This window comes from Tursiops truncatus, chromosome 9, assembly GCF_011762595.2.
Source record: "Tursiops truncatus isolate mTurTru1 chromosome 9, mTurTru1.mat.Y, whole genome shotgun sequence".
Lineage (NCBI taxonomy): Eukaryota > Metazoa > Chordata > Mammalia > Artiodactyla > Delphinidae > Tursiops > Tursiops truncatus.
The window spans coordinates 23,142,261-23,164,861 of NC_047042.1; the positions used below are offsets into that span (position 1 = coordinate 23,142,261).

The 22,601-nt window shown below is 35.4% G+C and overlaps 1 protein-coding gene across 1 annotated transcript in view; it reads right to left on the bottom strand.

Annotated features, from left to right (window-relative positions):
- Nucleotides 1–568: 568 nt before the first annotated feature.
- Nucleotides 569–22,601, bottom strand: part of LOC101320524 (guanine nucleotide-binding protein G(t) subunit alpha-3) — a 50,074-nt gene continuing 28,041 nt past the window's right edge. The window contains 8 exon segments of the mRNA XM_073810157.1: nucleotides 569–603; nucleotides 606–752; nucleotides 2,527–2,680; nucleotides 2,872–2,954; nucleotides 2,957–3,000; nucleotides 12,781–12,800; nucleotides 12,802–12,910; nucleotides 17,106–17,263. Of these exon segments, the coding sequence (XP_073666258.1) occupies nucleotides 569–603; nucleotides 606–752; nucleotides 2,527–2,680; nucleotides 2,872–2,954; nucleotides 2,957–3,000; nucleotides 12,781–12,800; nucleotides 12,802–12,910; nucleotides 17,106–17,263 (750 nt within the window).

Consider the following 22,601-nt stretch of genomic DNA (forward strand, 5'->3'; position numbering starts at 1 on the left):
TTCCTAAGGAAAAGTAGTAAATAAAAATTGGATGCATATGAAATTTCCATCAACAGATACATGTATAGTGAACATTGCATTTGCAGGTGGCTGAATAGGAGCAGTCAATAAAATAAACACCAGTAAAACACCACATGTATCATCTTTGAATAGTTTCTACAGTTACAGGCATGGTTACATTATCAGCAAAAATGAAGGCCTCTCAATGTCTGGCCAGTGGAAGTAATATGGAACACCTTGCTTTTTTTCCATTGCTCTGTCATTAAAAATAGGCCACAGTGCAGAATTTACTTCCAAGCAAATTCAGTGTCACTGATACGTACAGTTATAGTGTTACCAAAATGTATCAGTTTTCAGAACTGAGGACATCAAAGACACCCCAATCCTCAATATTTCAGAGAAATCAAAACTCATCCACACGCAGGTGACAATACATTAAAATTTTTGTGTGAAAAATGTTGCCTTACAACACTAGTTATACAAGTTAATATCTGTTAAAACTAAACACACAGCACCTTTTATATGTTGAAGAGTATACATCAGCAAGAGTGGAAGAAAAAAGGATTGATTAGAAGAGCACACAGTCTTTCAGATTCTCTTTATTATATCTGTAACAGCGTCAAACACGAACTTGACATTTTGAGTATCTGTAGCACAGGTCATGTGGGAATAAATTTCCTTATCTTTTTTTAAATCCAGGTCTAGAAACTGGTTCTTGATGTAGTTCCTTCCCTCTTCAAATGTATTTGGACCTTGTTAAAAAAAAATTAAAGAAGTAAACTTTAACTGCATTTAAAAAGCATCAAATTATAAGTAGTATCAATAAGTTTTAGGAGTTTCCTTTGCTATTTGATGTTCTCAGGATTGAAAAATCAAAATGGCAGTGGTTAATTATCAGAGGTTTACACAACAAGTTCCTGGGAACTATGTGCTGGGAACTATGTGCTGGGAACTATGCTTACCTCCCTGGGGGCTTCAGGTGGCTAAAATGTAACCTCTGCGTCAGAAAGCTCACAGTAGAGTAGAAACACTAATATATTTATATAACAAAGTGAGTGAGTAAAAAAGCCCGTATGTATGTCAAAGATTATGCATGTAAATGTGTGCATGGGTTGGGTGCATGGGTATTAATGTGAACTAAAAGAAGAAAAGAATGGAAATTATAGATGCGTGGACTACATAATGAGGTGTTATTTGAGCTGGACCTTGAGGGATAGCTAGGAGAGACGAAAAACTGTGTGAATGAAAGCCAAAAAGTGAGAGGCACTTACTGTATGATTTCAGCTCTTTGACATTCTCGGAAGGGCAAAACTACAGAAACAGTAAAAAGATAATGGTTTCAAGGGTTGAGGGCAGCGAAGACGTGGACCACAGGCATTTTTTAGGGCAGTGAAACTATTTTGTATAATGCTGTAATGGTGGGTACATTGACATGACTTTGGCATAACCCATTGAATTGTGGAACACAAAGAGTTAACCCTAACCTGAAATACAGACTTCAGTTAAATGTATCAATATCTGTTCATCAGTTGTAGCAAATGTACCACACCCCTTCCAGATGTTTATAATAGGGGAAATTGTGAGAGCTGGCCAGAGAGGGAGTATGTAGAAACTTTTTTCTGTTTATTATTTTCATAAACTAAAAATTGCTCTGAGAAATAAAGATGATTACTTAAAAGAAAACATACAGCCCTGAATTATGATTCTATATTTAATCGGTAACTTTCAGTACAGAAGCATGATTATATTCAATCATATAATAAATATGTAAACATAATGTTTACAAATAAGAAAAATATAAGTACTCATTATAGATGAGCACAAACAGCTACTTTGACACAATTCAACACCCCTGGCACATCTGGGCTAGCCACATATCTATGTGGTGAAATTGGGTTTATATTTGTGTTTAAATCATAAATATTTCCATCTTACACAATTTCATTAACAACAGGGCATATAACTATTTACCAAAAAAAAAAAAAGTCTCCAAAAGAAACACAGCCCTTTTAGAGAAACTGACATTTATATTCATTGGCTAAGAGGGTCAGTACTAAAACTCTAGGAGTTAGGAAAATTGGAAAAATAGATGTCACTCTTCTCATTCATTCAAGCTGTTCCTCCGGAAACTTAATTCTGACTTTGAAGAGCCACTGAGGTCTAGTACAACATTAAAAGGTTTCATTAGGAAATATATTAAAAAACGCCAATTTGGAATATAATTTACACTCCTATTATAATGTTTAAGATAATATAGTTTGCAATGTCATTATACATTACACAGAGTAACAACCCTGGTCTATCTAACGACCTCCCCTTTATTCATTAGAGCTTTGCTTTAATGCAGGCAGTGTAGAGAGGGTTTCCTCTTTATTTGTAAGATTCTTCCCAGGTTGGATCATATACATGACTCAGAAAAGTATCATAAGCCTCAACCTCTAAATATTACACATCAAAATCCAGATAGAAAAAATGTATCTCTATACACAATTTTACTACTATGGAATTAAAAGGAAATTATCTTACCAGTGTACTCTGGAAAGCAGATACCAAGATGCCCTTTGGTTACTTTTTCTTGAAAGAGATCTTTTTTATTGAGAAACAGGACAATGGAGGTGGTTGCAAAGTACTTGTGATTACAGATACTGTTGAACAGGTGAAGGCTTTCATGCATTCTGTTCTGTTAGGTATAAAAGATGAAAATGTGTAGGATTGTTATTTGCAAGGTATTAATGGTGGGCATTATGAACAAGGATGTAGAAGTAACATCTGTCTTTGGAAGGTCTTAACTGCGTTGGGAAATGGGGTATTCATATTGGAAAGCACAACTGCTTATTTTTTACCTTGACCGTGTTTTCCTTTTAGACTTACCACTTCTTCATCTTCCACCAAGAGCATATCATAGGCACTGACTGCAGCACAAAATATAATTCATGTAACTCCTTCAAGGAGGGAATCCATTTCTTTCTCTCAGATCTCTGTCCACCTGCATCAAGCATTCTTTAAAAAAACAAAAATAACAGAATAAAGAATCATACAAATATCTTCCAAAATTTACATTAAGATGAACATTTGGACTTATAACTGAATGCTCCCATCTGTTTAAAAGGTAGTCTTTCAGTTTTGACTGTTCATAAAGTAAGACTTGTTTGACCAATTTGCAGCTCAAGACTAGAGAAAAAGAGAACATTTATTTACTGTTTTTGGTATTCATGCAGCCTGGAGCAAAATAATTCACATACTGACTTTGAGCAACTGGAAAATTTACAGCAGTTTAGAGTTTTAGTAAGACATCTGTTGGTCTTAGGGATTTTGATCAAAGTCTATGCATATTCTTAAATATCCAGAGCCCACAAGAAGATTGGAAGCTACCATAGTTCTGATACTATGATTCTTCCCTCTTGTCTTAGCTCCTCTTACCTCCATTCATTCATTCAATTATCATTTGTGTTCTATGTACTAGACACTGTGCTAGGCCTACCGACACAAGGATAAAAGGACATGGTCAGTCTGTCCCCTATAAGCTGGGTAACCTTGGGCAAGTTACTTAACCTCTCTGTACCTTAGGTTCCTGATGAATAAATGATAATTGCAGTACCTATATTGTGAGGTTGCTTTAATGATTGAGTAAATACAGCATTTGTCTCAAGCGTTAAAAGCTTACATCATTTGAACTCCTTTCTGTAAGGTTCTTGGACTTTTCCTAACATAAAGTAAGGGAATTAACTTTTTGTCCATGTTTTCACAATTTATCTATGTATTCCCTGTGTGTTGTCACTTGCTATTGTGTATGGTGGTTTTTTTCCATATACTTTTATTTTTCTATAATTTTATTTATAAACGTTCTTTTCTCCTTTATGGCTTCTGAATTTTGAATTGTTACTAAAATTGCCTTTCCCACTTAAAAAAAAAAAGGACTGGTCACTATCTTCAAAGAGCTTGCTGTCTTGTAAAGAGAAAAATACATTATTATAATATTATGTAATATTCTAATATATAAGGTAAAATGTGAGCCCAGAGGAAGATTTACATCAGCCTGAGGGACCATTTAACAGTTCCTTTAATATAAATCTACCTTTTTGCTATCTCAGGACTTTGGCGTAATCCATCTCCTTTCCACGTGACACAGTTCCTTTCTTCCTTCCATAAGACTGCTTCTTTCCCAACTTTCAGGTCTTAATGTCAATATCTCCTTCACAAGTAACCACCTTGAATGTCCATGTAAATTCTTAACTCTTTTTATTGCCCATTTCCTTTCTATTGTATCACTCTCTTTATTTCTTTCATAGTAACTGCCACAATCAATAAATAAGTGGTTTATTTTTTCACATGTTTAATAGCTATCATCGCCCTAATAGAATAGTAGCCTCATGAGGGCAGGGACCTTATCTATATTAGTGATGCCTATATTCCCAGTACCAGGCACTGTGCCTGACACATAATAGACATTCAATAAATACTTGCAAATAAATGAATAGAATCCATGTTAATGGAATGGAGGGAGGAGTTTTACATGAAGTGCATGTACAAGTCATCAAGGAACGAGAGAACATGGCATGCTTGGGGCAAATAATTATATTTTTGGAAATGTGAAGATTAAGGTAAAAACATTGAGGTATATGGCCTGATACTTATTCATTTATTCAGCAAATATTTGTTTATTGAGCATTTATTATATTTCAGGTACCAGAGATGATTCAGTCTTGAGAACCTTGTAAGTAGATGATGGTGGTGTTTATGTGTGTGTGTGTTTGCGTGTGGGTGTGTGAATACACTTAGGATATCAGTATCTGATAGGAAGTGTAGAGGGTGGGTTGTAATTTGAAATGGAGTGATCAGAAACTGCAGAAGATGATAGTTGTGTAAAAAGAATAGAGGCAGCAAGGGCAAAAGTTTTGAGCAGGCAGGAGTAAGCCTGAGGTGTTAGGCCAGAAATAGATTTACTATGTCTTTTACATTACATGAGAAGATTAGTTTTTATATTGTAGTCAGTGGGGATCTATAGGAGATTTGGGGGTAGGGAATTAACATTTGTTTGTTTTTGTTTGCTTATTGTTATGGTAAGTCACTTTGATCTGAGTTCAGAAGATAGATTTGATGAGGAAGAGACCAGAGGCAAAGGAAAAATTATGGGGCTTTCATAATAGCTTAATCCTAAGATATTAAGTACCAGGGAACATCCTAGCTGTACAGAGATTTCAAAGGTAATAACTATATTGGGATATTAAATGTCAACCAGCTGATTTACTGAAGATAATGAAAAGTACAACACATTGTAGTGTTAGTACTTTACCTTTCACATAACCAAATGGAGAACAGATATATAGAACTAAAATTCCTCAAATATATATGTGTACCAATGCAAAATCACTCCATTTAATAGTAGATTGAAAGAGCAGTTGCTCACAATATTGAAAACAACCTTTAGGAATTCAATCGTTGTGTGGTTTGGAAATTTAAATTCAGTGACAATAAAGCTTATTTTAAGTGCTGCTAATTACCAAATCCTCTGCAGTTTCAGACGTGTGATAAAAGTGGAGGAAGAGGACGGTATTGACTTTAGGTTATATTATGTAAAAATTAGCCAACAAATTTAATTTTTAAAATTCAGTAAGCATTCTTATGGAAGCAAGGATAATAAATATGCATTCAGACTTTTAAACTTTTAGCCAACAATTATTTAAACTTCACCCTAAACTTATAAGATAGGTACAATTATTATTCCTGTTTTTTCATGAGCCCTTTAAGCAACTTGCCCGAGGTTTATTAGTTCAACTGATATTTGAGGCGGCTGTGTACCAGGTGCCGTGATAGGTCCTTTGTGTATGATAGTGACTCTGTGAACGTTGTTAAGCTCGTTAAGTCTACTTAATTAGATTAGAGGTGTCTAACTAGTACTACATAGTGTCTACTGTTAGCTCTCAAACGCTCACCAAGTAGATTGGAATTATCTTTGTTGGGGAGTCTTCTTTCCCCAGGTCAGATAGTAACTCTTTGTGTTATCGAACAGGTGACTGGGCAAAACTTGAGAACTTTCCCCTTCCCAGTGGTTTTGTTGCATTCTTTATTTATTTTTTTGGAGTTTTTAAACTTTTTATGTATTTTATTTTATTTTTATTTTTTAAATTTTTTTAAACATCTTTATTGGGATATAATTGCTTTACAATGGTGAGTTAGTTTCTGCTTTATAACAAAGTGAATCATTGTTGCATTCCTTAAGTGGACCATCTAGCTATCTCCTGAGTTTGATAATTCAGCTTCTCTGTAGCCTGCTGTTGATATTAACACCTATGTGTAAGAGATAGCTATTCTCCTCTTCAGTCAAATATACACAGTTGGTAAGGGGTATAAGTTATGTAATATGACCTTTAGCCTACTGTTCTGTCAACACATCTTACAGCCTCTAATAAACATGTTTAAATATGCTTAGCGCTCTCCCAAGGAAGGGAGGACAAAGTTTACTCAGTCTTTGGGTTTTATTCATGTTGGTAAAACGGCTTCTGAAAGTCTATCTTAGATTGCATGCTAATAATCCTCTCATTTTATGACTCACTTGATAAATAGTTTTTTTTTCTTTATTTTCTGTGCAGATTGACGTTAGGACATAGGTCCAGGGAGCATTGACCAGGTTTCTCTAATGCCATCTGCTATTATTGAACTGAAATGCTCATTAGCAAATCAGACCAGTGGCTGGAGTTTTGCTTTTATATTGATTCTCCTGGATATTACGTTAGGTCTAAGAAAGGTTACATTTTGTCTTGCTGCTGTTGTAGTAATTTGTTTTTTATACTTCTCTTTTCATGTTTAGCTCTTCATCTAAATTTTAATTTGGGGCTTATTTTAGAGGTGTAAGGCATTATAACGACTGAAAAAATTTGGAGATTCCCAAAGTGGAGCATGGAAGAAATGCAAATATACACTCCACCATAACTATTCTGAGAAAAACAGTAATAGAAATCAGAGGAAAGCCTGTATACTTGCTGACTGAATATCTGGATTGGTCAAATCTACTGGGATAATTAATGAGGTGAATGGATATGTGATATAGCTTGAATAACCTTAATTCCCTGAGTAGTTAAGATAACTAGAGCTTTGGAGACTTTAAATGGAACTTGGAATTCTCATTTTGGAAAGGTTTTATTTATTTATTTACTTATGTATGTATGTATGTAATACATGTTTCCTTAAGTCTGATATTTAAATAAAGATTCTTGAATACTAAAGAAAACGGGTTTAAATGCCTGAAATGTATGATGTAACTAAAAATTCACAGGCTAGGCTTTTAAGCGACAAGTGAACATCAATTATTTGTTAAACTGCCCATGATATTTATATATTGCAAGCCATCAGTTTTATGGATTTATATTAAACAGTTGAGTTTTATAGTCCATTTTAGACAGTTGGGAAAGTTACTGAGTTTTATTAGTTTATGTTAAACAGTTGGCTAAATATTTGGCCACACAAGATTATTTACATTTCATATCAGAAGAGACTATTATGGAATAATATGCCCTTTATAGTGTTTGCAAACTCATTGAATAGTCTAGGATACCTAAAAATTAATAATGTTACTGCAGCTAATTTATTTGTGAGATGTCTTTGCTCATCCTATAAGCATGTGACTCTCTTGGAAAATAACAATTTCTGACATCATTTATATATTTGAGCACAGAAAAATAGGATCTAATCTGAGTAGAAATTTATTTTAAACTATTCTGTTGAATGGGATTTATTCAACATATTTGACTATATCAGCAATGGTATAACTTTTTAATTTTTTTATTGAAGTATAGTTGACATATAAAATTATATTATTTCAGGTGTACAGCACAGTGATTCAACTTTTATATGCATTATAAATTGATCAGCACAATAAGTCTAGGTATAAAATCCTAAGGTGGCTACGTATGTCAGGGCCAACAGGTAGATCTGTGTCACCACTACACAGCCACAGCAAAATGGCTTAACCAAGTCTTGCCCTGGTACCCAGTTCTGAAAATAGATTAGGGCAGATGCTTGCAGATAAAAAGTATATGCACAGAGGTCATTCTAAATCCCTTAATTGCTTTCTATTAAAAACAGAATCAAAAGGATTTACAACCACAAGGGAAGCTGGGTCTCTAGACTCCCGTAATTGTTAATACCATCATATATTTCCTACTAAATGTGTGTGTGTAACTTAAAATACCCACTAGATAATTCTCTGATTATTGAATAATATAATTTTTAAAGTCATCAAAGTAAATTCTATCATGAGAATAAATTAGACATCATCTTATATAGCTTATAATTTTGGTAACATTAACCATGAACATACCTGAAACAAAGGTATAGTTATACATGAGTTACTGCTCTGTGAGATCTAATAGAGAACAATAAAGCTAAGTTGGGATATAGCTGCTGGGTAGACAACCAGACTCACTGCTAAGCTGTCTCATACTCCCACAGGAATGAACATAGTGCACATGATTCAACTTGAAATTCAAAACAATTATGATTCATTTCATATCATGGATCCACTAAACACTGTTGCAAGTAGTTATATAACAGGTACAAAACCTAAAGCTCTATGTTGTAATGGTTGCTGACCTCTTTTCCCTAGCTTCCGTATAGTTTTGTGTCCTTTCAGTTCTATTTTTTAATCATAAAGCAATTAGGAAGAAAGGACTTCTCTATAACTGATAAATCCTTGTAAATATGTAAGTTCTTTGCCCTGCAGAATTATTTTATAGCAATAAAAGGGCTCACGTTTGCTTTGCATTTTCTGTTTACTTAGTAACTTCTGTAAGGAGAATTAATTTTACCAGTTTGACAGTTGGAGTTCTGGTTTGATAAGAGCTCTAAGGAAATTTGCATTAAATTAGGTGATACATGAGGATGATACAGTACTTGGACAGAGAGCATTTTTTCATTTCGATGTTCCTGTTTAAAATTCTATAGTTCTTGAATTTAATATGTAAATTAAGTCTTTAGTTTTAAATAGTCTTAGGATGATTTATGCTATGTGAATACAAATCAGTGCTAATGTGAGTACCTGGGCACTTACTGAAACGAAGTTGGAAGGTACTTTATTTTTTACAATTCCTATTTTGAAATACTATGAAATGTTACACTGCAAAAGCCTGTGTGCTTTAGGATAAACCTATTTAACACTTGAAAAAAAGTGATTTAGCTCTGAGAATTTATTAAGGGATTAATATATCTCAATTGCTGTGACTGAACTTAAAAATGTATTTAAATGATTAAAATAGTTCCTTAAAAGTACGTATAGCTGTGTTTTTTGTTTTATAGTAAAATTTAAGTATTTTCAAAATTTTATTGTTTAAATATTTGTTTTTAGAGAAATTCTCCACATTCTCTTCCTCATAGACAGTGCCTTTAATAACACACCCTCTTAAGCCAGAGAGAAAGCAAAACCTATTAAGAAAACAAAAGAGCTCAAAACCTGTTTTAGTGGGTGCGAAAGAGGTAATAGTTATGTTATGTTAATAGTTTATGTCAAAATAAGTCTTAACTGAGCTTCACAATCCAATTCACAAGCATCTTACATTTTAGCATCAATACTGTAATAGAGAATTAGCAAGAGCTTTCTCATTCCTTCATAAGGGCCGGTGATACATGAAAGTAGAATAGATGACTTATACAACTTAAAATGCTTTACAAAATTAACCAAAGACTTATAAAAGGACAGGAAAATGATGATACACCAATGAAAGTCTAGCATCCTAATGCAAATGCTGTATAATATTCAAAAAATTGTTTTAAAAAATGTATGAATATGATATTGGTACTGAGTGAACTTGACGTTTCAGGAAATGAACATGATTTTCTGAGGTTTTGTGTGTTCATTGGCAATCGTCGCATCTAGCCTCGTTTTAGAAGCACAGAGTGGTGAAGTACCACAGAGCCCTGACAACTGAGAGATACCTCCCCAATAGACTGTCCTTTTATTCCCCCTTCCCTCTTCTCTTTGAAAGGAATTGTGAATGACCAACAACACTGGAGGAAGCACTTACTGTACAGAAAAGGATGGTTTCCAGCCCAATTTACCTTACAGCCCATCAGTGATAAGCAGTGTAAGAAGTGTGATATTTGAAGTTAGGAAGATATGCATTTTAATCACATTTCTAGCACTTCTGTGTATGATCTTGGGGAAACCTTTTACTTCGTTTTAGCCTCCATTTCTTGACCGTTTATCCTACGTAAGGATAGCAATGCCCATTCATCGTGTTACAGTAAGGGTGTGAAGGTAGTGTTCATAGGTGCCTGGCATAGTACATTTATTCCTCCAGCCAGGATTGACTGTGTGCCTGCTCTGGGTTGGTCAGTGTGATAATCACAGGAGTTGTAAGCTAATACGTCCCCTGGCCTTCTGGAGCTCAGAGCACATGACGCAGAAACAGAATCAAAAAGAACAAACTGATAAAGAAACAAGGCAATTTCATATATTGGTATGTTTAAAAAGAGAAAAATAGTGTGATATTATCAATTGTGTAATGGTACTGGCTCACATTGGCGAGGCTAGAAAGAACTGCTTGTTTGTATTTCTTCCCAACTCTACATTTAGTGACATAATGTTGGTAGGTTGAAATTGGCTATTGTCAGGGTGTTTGCACCTGGGGACTCATCAAGGGCCAAAAATCAGGCTGCCCTCCCTCCCCCCACTCCTGAGAGCTTGTTCTTATGTGCTTACCCACACTCCACAGGGTATAGTAGTGACAGGGATATTAAGGGATGGTTAGTAGATAGGATGGTCAAGGCTCCATGAGGAGACAGCCTTTGATTTGGAAGCTTAATGATAAGAAGAGGCCAGTCTTTGCAGAGATCCAGGGTCAGAGCATTTTAGGCAAGGAGAGCAGTAGGTGTGAAGACTCTAAGGCTTGGAACGTTCAAGGAATAGATGGATTAAAAAGATAATTCATGCTAGTGACTATTTCTGACAAGATACTAAATTGGTTGATGTTGTAGAGAATGACCAGGATTGGGTCATTCTAAGTGTTCAATGTACGGCATTAAGTGTTAAAATTGGCTTATTATGATCCAGACAGTCTAGGATCCAGAAAATTCCATTAACTTATGTAAGGTAAGCGAACACCAAGTTATAACTCTGTGCTGGTACTTCATTTCAAATAATCTTCACAACAACCTCATGAGGCAAGTAAAGAAAAAGTAGCTTTATTCCTCAAAAACTGCTGCTAATTAATGGAGAACCTGGGATTGGGACCTTGGTAGGATTAGCCCCAAGGCCTACACTCAGCTTCTAGTCTGTGTTTCAGTGAGAAATTTGGAGAGGAGAAAGGAGAGTAAGAGAGAAAAGTGAGTGTGCCACAAATGCATGGACAGGCTTTGGAGGGGCAGAGAGGAGGAATTGGACTTGGGTTCTCAAAGGAAAACTCTGAAAACTGGACCAAAGATCACGAGTCTGGAGAAAGTAGTTGCTAAAGAGGAAATGTACCACCGTGATGACAAGCCCGAAGACAAACAGCTTACATTTGCCAAGAGAGATGTCCATCCCAGTCTTTGCAGTTCCTTTATCCTGGTTTGATCTTTGGTTCATCTTTCAGAAAATTAACTATTTGTGGGCCTGAAAATGAGGGGTACATTTTGAAGGGCTTTCTTCCATATTAACTTGAAAATATCCTGGCCATCCATGTAATAACTATTCTAATGAGATATTATGTGTCAGTAGTTTTAATACTTAAAAAATATTAAACTTTGATCCCAGTGAAACCAATTTCCCTCATAAATAGATACAAATAATTCATGTCACATTTTTTTCATTTTTTATACTTTAAAAAAATATTCCCATTATCTCATACATGAATGACTGAACTATGTTTTTACTGACTTTTTTCATTACCAAGGGGTACATCTAAAACATGGTTTTAATGTTGAATATTCCATCTCATCCGCAATCATAGGGAGAAGTACTTAAGTGTCAAGGGACATTTTCTAACACTATGGTATGGATTTCGATTTCTCGGTATAGTAAATGAGTTACAATAGAATTTCTAGGAGTGTCTTGATAATGCAACAGCAATGAAAATAATGGACTCATCTTTATACCCAAACCATGCTTATAAAATAGGCTTTGTTATTCCAATAAATAGCGTCACATTCAAATAATTCTCAATTATTTTCATTTTTTTTAAACTAAGGAAACAAATTAAGAATATTTCAAGCAAATGGGAGAGTAGGAAGGCACAGGAAATACGATCCCTGGCACCTCTTGGTTAAATGTTATTTTAAATATATTTCTTTTTTTTTTTTTTTCAAAGTAGGATATCAGTTTCAACTATGAGGAAAATAAAATCTAGCTCCCACCTACTCAAGACAGAGTTTTTTTTTTTTTTTTTTTTTTTTTGCGGTACGCGGGCCTCTCACTGCTGTGGCCTCTCCCGTTGCGGAGCACAGGCTGCGGACGCGCAGGCCCAGCGGCCATGGCTCACGGGCCCAGCCACTCCGCGGCATGTGGGATCTTCCCGGACCGGGGCGCGAACCCCTGTCCCCTGCATCGGCAGGCAGACTCCTAACCGCTGCGCCACCAGGGAAGCCTGACAGGCATTTTTACTGGAGGGAAAGGATGAGGCTCAGGGTGAGGGTTGGCATGTAGAGCTACAGGAGGGCAATGAAAGACAGTGGTACTGAAAGTACCTGAGGCCTAGTGAGCATGCCCAAGGACTCACTGCACTTGACCATGGGTTAGAGCTCTTCTCCATGAAGAAATAATGTGTCTGATGCATGTTTCTGTTGAGAGTTCAAAGAGACATTGGATCATACCTGAAATGCAAGTCTTTAACAGGAGAATTGAGTTTCAGTGATTCTAGTTGTTTTCACTCGAGAATGTGGAACATCTTGCTCATTTGGGACATAGCCAGGAGCTGCTCTTCTGTCCAAATCGTTCAGGTAGCTAATAAGAAAAACAAACAAAATAGCATATATAATTGTAACTTTGTACTAGAAGATATCAGTATTGAGTACAAATGAATTTTTAGTTTAGAGCCCATTAAAATTATGAAACTCCAGACTGGTGCTTTTCCAACGCTGCTCCTCAGAATTAAAAGAACATGGTGGCTGGGGTGTTGCAGAGCACTGGGTGTGACACACAGCTGACCTGTGGGACCTTTTTTTTTTTAAAGGCAACTGGATGAATGCTGCCTTAGCTTGTATTTTATAAGGACGATGTGATGGATTCACTGGCGTCTGAATAGACATTTGAGAAGAAAGCTCTCCTTATAGGACTTAGATCACCCCCCAAAATGCTACCTTGTAATGATGGTCACTAGACTAGTCTCAAAAGGCTGTTGTTTGTATGTAAACACTTCAAATTTTAAGAGAGAGATTGGTTTTAATATCATAATTTGATGGTGGTTGTGTTGTTTCTCCTGGATTGTTTAGTTTAAGAATCGGAATGGTTTTCATTAAGAACCATGACTATATCTGGTTAGCTCAGGAACAGAATGAAACTTTTGACTTTCTTGCTGGTTCATGCTGGAACTAGTTCATGAAATTGCTGACCCACTCCCAAATCACGCTCCTGGGGATAGAAAGCTGAATTTCCACACTGTATCCTCTCCAACCTCTTCTTCGCTTCCATCGGTGCCTCAGTGTGTCCTTCACTCTTCACCGGAGGCCATATTTAAAAACCCTACTGTTACCAGGAGAAATACTGTCCTCCTCCTGCCCACAGGATCTCTCACAGGTGGTGAGAGGCAGGAGTGAATCCGATTAAGCTGTGTGGTCTAGAAGAGTCTGTTAGATTAGAGGAAACAAACTGTTCTTAGCTTCATCCTTCAAACCAGATCATGTCTTTGGACTAAAACAAACTGTATCACTGCTTTAAAAACAGTTGAAAATCACTTATTATACACTTTTGATACTAAGGCTTTAGGAGCTTAGCAATATGGCTATTTCTATAAAATTGTTAAATAGAGATAGCAGTAGCCTGGTAAGGTTTTTATGACAAAATTGCCCATTATATTGAACCAAGTTTATACATATAACCTAAATAGGAAGATCATAATGGGCATGTATCCATCTAGACAGAATTTGAGAGGTATAATCTAACTGAATATTAGTTATTGCTCAACAGTTGACGTTTTCAGGGAATAAGCTGAAGGGCCGTTACGTGTGAGCGCCTAGCACAATGCCTTGAAAGCCAATGCTACTTTATTTTATTTTTTTAATAAATTCAACAGCAATATAGATAATTTATTCTTGGAGGAACTTTCTGATTTTAAGCTGAAATAAACTAAGAATTGCCAAGTGCCTCAAAGGGATTTTGGCCAAGGACCAATAGACAGTCACACTTCAGAAACACATATATGTATAATGTGAAAATTTATCACCATGTTTTATTCTAATAAAGTTTAATTTTATTAAAAAAGACAAAGATAGAAATATCAGAAGAAAGTATTGGAAAAATGTTCTAGTTTATCTCTTTTCGATTTTTGAAGCCAGGTCCTTGGTGAATTTCCTGTTAACTCAGGGCTGCATATGTGGTAGTATACTGCTGGTCAGCTCATGCAGGAGCAAAAACCAAACCAAACCGAACAACAAAAACATACCAGCAATGATAGAGATTAAATTCATTTTAATGATAGCTGAATGAATGCTTTGGTAAAGACACATTTTAATGTACTTTTATTTGCATGCATAAATGATCTCAAGCAAAGCAGAAGCAGTAGCAGGGTGACAAATTTGCATTTAAGATGTTCATTTTAATAAACAGATACAGAATTTGGGTGCTCAAGCCTGTGGTCTAAAACAAACCAGAGGCCCTGAATACATCCAGCTTAAATCACTTAAAAAATATCTGATTCTTTTTCTAATCATATAAAAATAGTATTCTCCTAGTAAAGTCCATGTTGAATCTTAAAACGTGGAGTTTAAGTCACACACTGGACAGCCCAATCAGCAAACCATGAAGTATTAATTAAAATGTTTCCCACTCTCATGACCCTTTTCTTCCAGTTTGCTAGCACTGATGAGGGGAGAGGTGTTACGTAGCCAACAAACAACATTCTCTGATTAGGACTCACCTCTTTGCTGGCCTCAACTTAAAGGGTTGCTAGGTTTGAGAGAATAACAGATATCTCACTTTCACACAAAAAAATGGATGGATGGATGGATGGGTGGATGAATAAATAGACGGAAGGAAAGAAAGGAAAAGAAGGAGGGGAGGTAGAAAGGAAGAGAGGAGAAGGAAAAGAAAGACCCCTGCCCTATATAATGCATATGAAATAAAATGGATGTGTTATCAATCTGATAGTGTATTTAGTTTTAAAACGTGAATGTAATTAAGTATTTGAAAGAAAAAAATCGGCTGTTAATTTTTGGAAGAAAGCAATGGCCATTTAACTATTTTTCTTAGCAGGCTTTTACTTAATCTTCCCTTTAAGAATCCCTAAGGGAAAAGAAAGTTAACATTTAAATTTTTAAATTTTAAATGAAAACTTTCTTTTTCCTGTCGTTATTCTAGGGTTCTTTGCAAATCGATGTGGGTGGTTAAAAATCATTACATTACTGGCAAGGTTCACAAAAATGGATGCAAATAGATATTGTGTAGATTTGTTAAACTTGAAGAACAGACAGATGCTTTTAATATGAATCTGAAATGTGATAGTCCCAGTGTAAAATATATTTTATGTGTCAAAACAAAGAAAAAAGCTAAAATTAAAGATTAGAAAGTCTAGGAAAAACAATAAAATGTCGTTCTATTTGCCCATTTTGGGTATACAATGTGTAAAATTTTTTGTTATCAAAGAGCAAAGAATTTGGTAAACATAATGATAATTTAATTGCAAATACAAGTTACATTATTTTAAGGGAAAATGTTTAACGAGTAATGTGTATCTGAAACTAAATGTATGAATTACAAGTGTTGAACTATCCTTCTCTTCTTCTCTCCTCAGAACATTGCTAAGCAACATTTTATGAGAATATTCCATAATTCAGTTTCTGATTGTGACTGCCTTTATCAATGATTCATATCAAAAAGCAATGTTTTATACTATAGCTTAGTATTAAAACATTGTTGATGTAATCACAGGATGATATCCATTCTGTAGGTCATCAGAGAGATAAGAGCAGGACTTTCCTCCAAGGGCAATATGTCCATTGGATTTTGGAATTTAAAATGAAAACGAATGAGCAATCACAGAAGACTGTTGTTATGTTTTCCTAGAACTTATATGGTTTGTTTTCTCTCCATAATCCTCCTACTCGTTATGCTTAAAAATCTGAAGCATCATGCACGTCTTACTGTTCTGTCCTCAAATAATCTTTCATTTGTTTAACTTTTACTTAACTGCTTTTTAAAGTACTGCTAGCATGTTCTGTTGGGAGCCTCAGAAGAACTGCTATTTTTACCCTTTTACACATTCATATGCATGGACAGAAATATAGAATAAGTATTTACATTATATTTACATGCATGTGCACACGTGCTTATAAGCATGTAACCATGGGACAGGTCAAGGACCACTTACTAAAATGGAAATTTAAAATCATTTTGATAATGAAATTATAAACATTGTTACAACATCCTAATTTCCTTATGGCTAAAAGTTGTGAAAATTATATAACCTTGCTTGAGACTCAAAAAGAATCCCACAATATACAAATGTTTTTCAAATCAATACATAACTTTTTTCTAAAATGCTATATCATGCCCATCAAACCAATGGAGGAGCTAAAGCATGTATCATTAATAAGGTTATTTTAGAAGATGATTTTAGTAACTTGAATAGAGATGAAGTGAATAGCCCAAGACCTCAGTGTGCATGTTACCAGTCTGTGTTCATGCTGAACTTAGTGTGTAAGGATTAAATCTTTTTATTTGGGAGAAAATATTTACAACATATATATCTTCTCAGACATATAGGTTCAAAATTAGTTATTTAAAACGCTCCTGTGGTTATGTTTTTTACATCTTATTTACATCATCTTGATCTTTTTTCTTTCTCTTCACTTGCTTTTTAGTATGATAAAATGTAAAGCCATTTACTTTCATCATTTGTGATTACAAATGTAGAGCATACAGAATTACAATTCTTAAATGTAAATGTTTCAGCTACAGTTCCTGTCAAACCGCATTCACTTGCTAAGCTGCTGAGTCATTGACCTGATATTCAGATGCCCTTTCAAAGCAGGCCTGAATTCCTGGATCTCTCCACAGTCGTTTTATTACCTCAGCCAATTCAGGCATCATGCTGCCATCTTCCAGGGTATTTGTTATCGCATAAAGTTGTCTTTGGTCTTTCTATAGCATTGTTTTTGTGAGAAGGATAAAAATACGTTGTTATTTGGGATCACATATTCATTTTTTTCCAATAGAGCATTTCAATTTGTTGATTCTTATTTCATTCAGTAATAATTTTATTGAGCATCTAGTCACTATATTTTCAGGTTAATACATTAGAACTCAAGTTCCGTATAAGGACTGGCTCATGTCCAGAAAAGTTTTTCATTGCAAAAACTGTGAACTATTACGTGGAGAAATTAGGATATTTTGGTATATATCACTGACTTCTAAATGTGATGTAAAGAGGGGTAACAATATTTTGGTGTGAGTCCACTGAGCTTCTAGACAACCAAAATGCTAGTGTCAAAGGGTAATGAACCTGATCTCGTCAGACACATTGTCTTCCTTTGATTATGGCCATATATTTTCCAGGAAACAAAAATACCAAGTAAGAATTAGAGTAAAAAAGGAAATTAAAACTCAGTACTCTAAAATTATAGTTTAAAAAACTGTATTGATATATAGTATTATTTGCGATCACGTACCTCTTTGTAATCATAAAAATTAGCAATGGTAAACTTTTTTAAAAAATTAATTTTATTTTTGGCTGCGTTGAGCCTTCGTTGCTGCAAGCGGGCTTTCTAGTTTCAGCGAGTGGGGGCTACTCTTCGTTGCGATGCACGGGCTTCTCATTGCGGTGGCTTCTTCTGTTGCAGAGCGCAGCCTCTAGGCGAGCAGGCTTCAGTAGTTGCAGCGCACGGGCTCAGAAGTTGTGGTGCATGGGCTTAGTTGCTCTGTGACATGTGGGATCTTCCCGGACCAGGGCTCAAAGCTGTGTCCCCTGTACCTGCATTAGCAGGCGGATTCTCAACTACTGTGCCACCAGGGAAGCCCAGCAATGGTAAACATTTTGATCCACCCAGTTTTTGAACATCCTTGTAGGTGTTGTCACTTGCGTGCCTTTGGGGCAAATCGATAGGGCAGAGTTGAGACTTCATTAGGAAAAGAGATGGGATGGAAGTAAAGTAAAAAGAGGAAAAGGAGAAAAGAAAAAGCAAGCATTGTGTTACTCCTGATGGGATATTTGGAAGTGACAAGGGCAGAAGGAAATAAAAGTCTGAGTAAATAATGTAGTCCACAGTTTACTTAAACTAATAATCAAAAACTGGTTTATGACAAAAATTTTTGATTAAGAATCTGGATTTCAGACTAATTCAGTTATTGACCATGATGCTAGACCAAGCAAATGAAGAAATCTGGGCTCAAATCTTGGTTGTCAGACTCCAAAGCTCATGCTCTTTCTTGCTTAAACTCTTTTGAGTGCATATTATTATAACGACTCACATGACATTTAGCACTTGTAATATTTTAAATAATCCTGACAACAGTAGTCACATAGACACAATATTTTCTCCGTCTTACAAATGACGAATCTAAAACTTGGAGGTAAATTTGCCAAATCAATGAAGACAATAAGCATTGAAGAGTCAAACCCAAACGTATTTTCTGCAAAATCAGGTGGATACCAGTGAAGTATGTCCAATAAGAACCTGATGACTTTCTGATATAATTCAATTTATTATTATTTGAAATCTATGACAGGCTTCTGTCACCATTTTACTAAAAATCTGCTCTTTGCATGAAGAACTAAGGGTATAGCTCTCATTGTTAAAGAGAGGCTCTGTTGAGACTAAAAACCTTACTTCATCTTTCTTCAATCGGATTTTATTGCCAAACCAAACTGATCAGATGACCACTAGGCCCCAAACTTTAACTGACCCAAATCAAGGGCTTTGATCCTATTTTATTGCATCAACAAAAGGTGAACTTTAAAATCCTTCTTCCCGATTAGTTTGATGTGATAGGAAAGTGCAAATTAGTGAAATATGATCCGATCACTTTGCTGGCATCATCCTATTTGCTTCCTTCCACAGTAACGTGCGATTTAGGACAAATGATGCAGCGCAACAGCTGCTCAAACAGTATTGTCCCTAAAGGGAAAAAAATCACATGCCTTGTAAGCTTTACAAAACAAGCTAGTATATACTCTTTCATTCTTTTAAATAGTCACCATTTTTAATTTACATATACTTTATTCGTCGAGGTATCAAGAATATAGTTTCACCATGAGCATTTAAATGTCCTGAAGTCCTCTTTGATCATCATTTATTATTAGCTTCCCCAAGGGCAAGCCATCCTGTCAGTTTGGTTTTGTCTTTCAAGACCTTTTATATTTTAGTGCACTGCATGCACAGGTAAAGTTGACGGTAGTGATTTTCAAACCAGGCTGCACATTGTAAACATGTGGGGTACTTTTAAAAAAATGTCAATACCAGGACCCCAACCCAAACAAAATGAGTGAATCTCCAGGTGTCACGGTCTGCAAAGGTAGCTTTAAAAATCTCCCAGGTGTCTCAGATGTGCAGCCTGAGTTGAGAATACCTGGCAACGTATTTTTTTTAACCATAAATAATATCGTATTAGACATACTGCAATTCAATGCTTGAAGTTCTTCTGCAGTTATCAAAGGGTTGATGATAATTAAAGAGTCCAAATTGATATTGTTTAAGGGATTGGGCCCACCAATGAAATTTGAATTTTTGAAATACATCACACCAAAATTAACAGCTATTATGAACAGTCTTCTATATAACAGCCAAGTTGATTGAACATCAGACTCCTACCTATTATCTTCCAGAGTTAAAAAAAAAAAACAAAAAAACTCCAGTAATTTCCCGTCAAACTCAGAATAAAGTTCCAAATTCGTTACTGTGGCTCACAAGGCTCTACATTTTTAGCCACGTCTTCCTTTCTAATTTTATTTCCTGCCTCCCCCTTACCCCTGCACTTTTGTCCCTCTTTCCTCAAGACACACTGGACTCCTTACTATTCCTTGAACTCTCCAAGCCCCCATTTCAGAGCTTTTGAGAATGGCTAATCTCTTCGTGTGTTTGCTGTGGCTCACTTCCTACTTCATTGAAATCTTCCCAAATCTTCATCTCTTCCCAAATACCACCTCCTCAAGAATGCCTTCCCTACCACCCTTTCTTTCATTCTTTTATCACTTTCTAGCCCCTTAACCTCCTTGATTTTTCTTCATAGCACTTATTGCTACCTATATAGTACAGAGTACTTTATATCTTTTATATTACACTATAAGCATATGAAGGCAGAGATTTTATTGTTTTGTTCATTTCTATATCCTTAAAACCAAGAACAGAACCTAACACATAGTACATGTCCCTGAAATATTGTTGAATGGATGAATCAGTAAAATGAATATACTAATTAGCTCAGACCTTATGTTCTAGAGAAATTTTAAGGAATGTCTAATAATTTTCCAAAAGTTTCAAATAATTCACAGTGGGTATGAGTGGCATCCTAAAGAAATTTTTTTTCCCTATCATGTATTTGGAAAAGCTTGGGAATTATGGTGGTTCTAGAATAGCTCATTCTCTTAATGTTGGATAGTTCTAGAATTATGTTGCATAGAAAGTGAAATACATGTTTCCTCAACAAGTTACTCAGACTTTCTTCATCAACATTAGTGACCTCAGATGATCCTAGAACCTTGTGGAACTCATTCTGAACCCTAGAATCATATTTCAAAATGTTGCAGAAAAAAATATTGATATATCAATGGAAGGAAAGGATATCATAGCCTAATAATTTGCAGAACTGTCAGGTTCAGAATACCAAGTTTTAACTATAGGATTTTCAGAGCCTTTGCTTACAAATACTGTTGGTAAATTTCCAGTAAGTTGTTACAGTACATATGTATCCCAAACTTATTTGATTACAGAACTTTTATTATAGAACATCTTGAGGAATCAGTGTTCTTTAGTTGAAATTATAGGATTCACTTCATAGCGTGCTATGTCAAAGATGGTCACAACACCCAAAATGTGTAATTAAAGTGGTGTTAATTTTCAGCATCCTTTTATGTTGGTCTAGTGATCGCTTTAGATGCTCTAAAATAGAATATAGGAATATTCAGAGAGAGTAAATGCCTTTATTATTTCCCCCTCTTGTTTCTTCAACTTTACCCTCTTTAAAGTTATATACTCATGAAATTAGTTTATCAAACATTAAACCAAAAGAAACAAGAATGACCCCCCTTTAGCTGTATTCCCCTTCAACTACAGATTCTCTCTCTCTCATACTCTTCAGCGATAGTTCTTTAAACTCTGTTCTCATATCTACTCATTTCTGAACACACTTCATTGGAGTCTGCATTCACAACTTTTCTGAAACCTCTCCCATAATCTCTACATTATCAAATCCATTAGATTCTTTTAAATATACTACCTTCTTGACCTCTTCAGACCTTTCAATTTACATCACCTTCCTTTGGAGCACTTCACTCAGGTTCCATGATTCCATATTCTCCTGGTTTTCTTCTTACTGTTCCATCATTTTCTCCAAAGTTTCCTATTCCTCTCAAATGACTGGAAACTGTTGGAGTTTTTCAACATTGTTACCTAAGTCTCCATTCTCCTTAGTGCCCTTCTCTTCTCAATCTGAGCACTTGATCTCTTCCATCCCATCCCCTTCCTTAATGTAAATTATATGCCTTAGTGTAAGCGTATGGCAGTAACACTGAGACTTAAGTCTCTAACCAAGTATCCCCTTTGAACTTCAGATGCACATTTTTAACTGTTCATACATGTGGATAGCTCGCAGAATTACAAACTCAACATTTCCAAAGGGAAATGTATTAGTTCCGCCCCATCCTCATTAGTACAGTCTTCCCTTTCTCAGTAATTCTCTCTGCACATGACGAGGATTTAGCTGCTCTTTTGAAATAGCTCATGCTTTGTAATTACTTGTTCAACACCAAACTCTCTTCTCTAGAGGGCAAATACTATTTCCATCTCATTTACTGCTGATTCCTCAGTATATTCCTAGTGTCCAGTCAGATGTCTGCCATATCAATAATAGTTTGATGAAAAAAAACTTTTTCAAATGGTATTGGTTGTGTAGACTTCAATACATAAGTGTTAATGAGCCTCCATTCAATGCGATTATTGGAAAGTAAAAATACCTAATATTTACTGGGAGCTTAACGTTCTTCAATACTTTGTGTTTATGTGGGTTTCTTATGGTTTTGCTTCCTCCTGTAATAGTCATTGTAATTTAATGATGAAAGCACTAACACTGTGTGGATGAAAAATCTGAAACCTAAGTAACTTGTCCAGACTTACAGAACCAGTGACTAATAAAGCTCATGTATATTTTCGGTTAGGATACTTTCTGTCTTTGAATGGCAATCTGTGTGATGATGTACAAACTGTATAAAATAAATTGAAATACATAAACTGTATAAGTAAATTGAAAGCTAAATTGAAAGCCATAG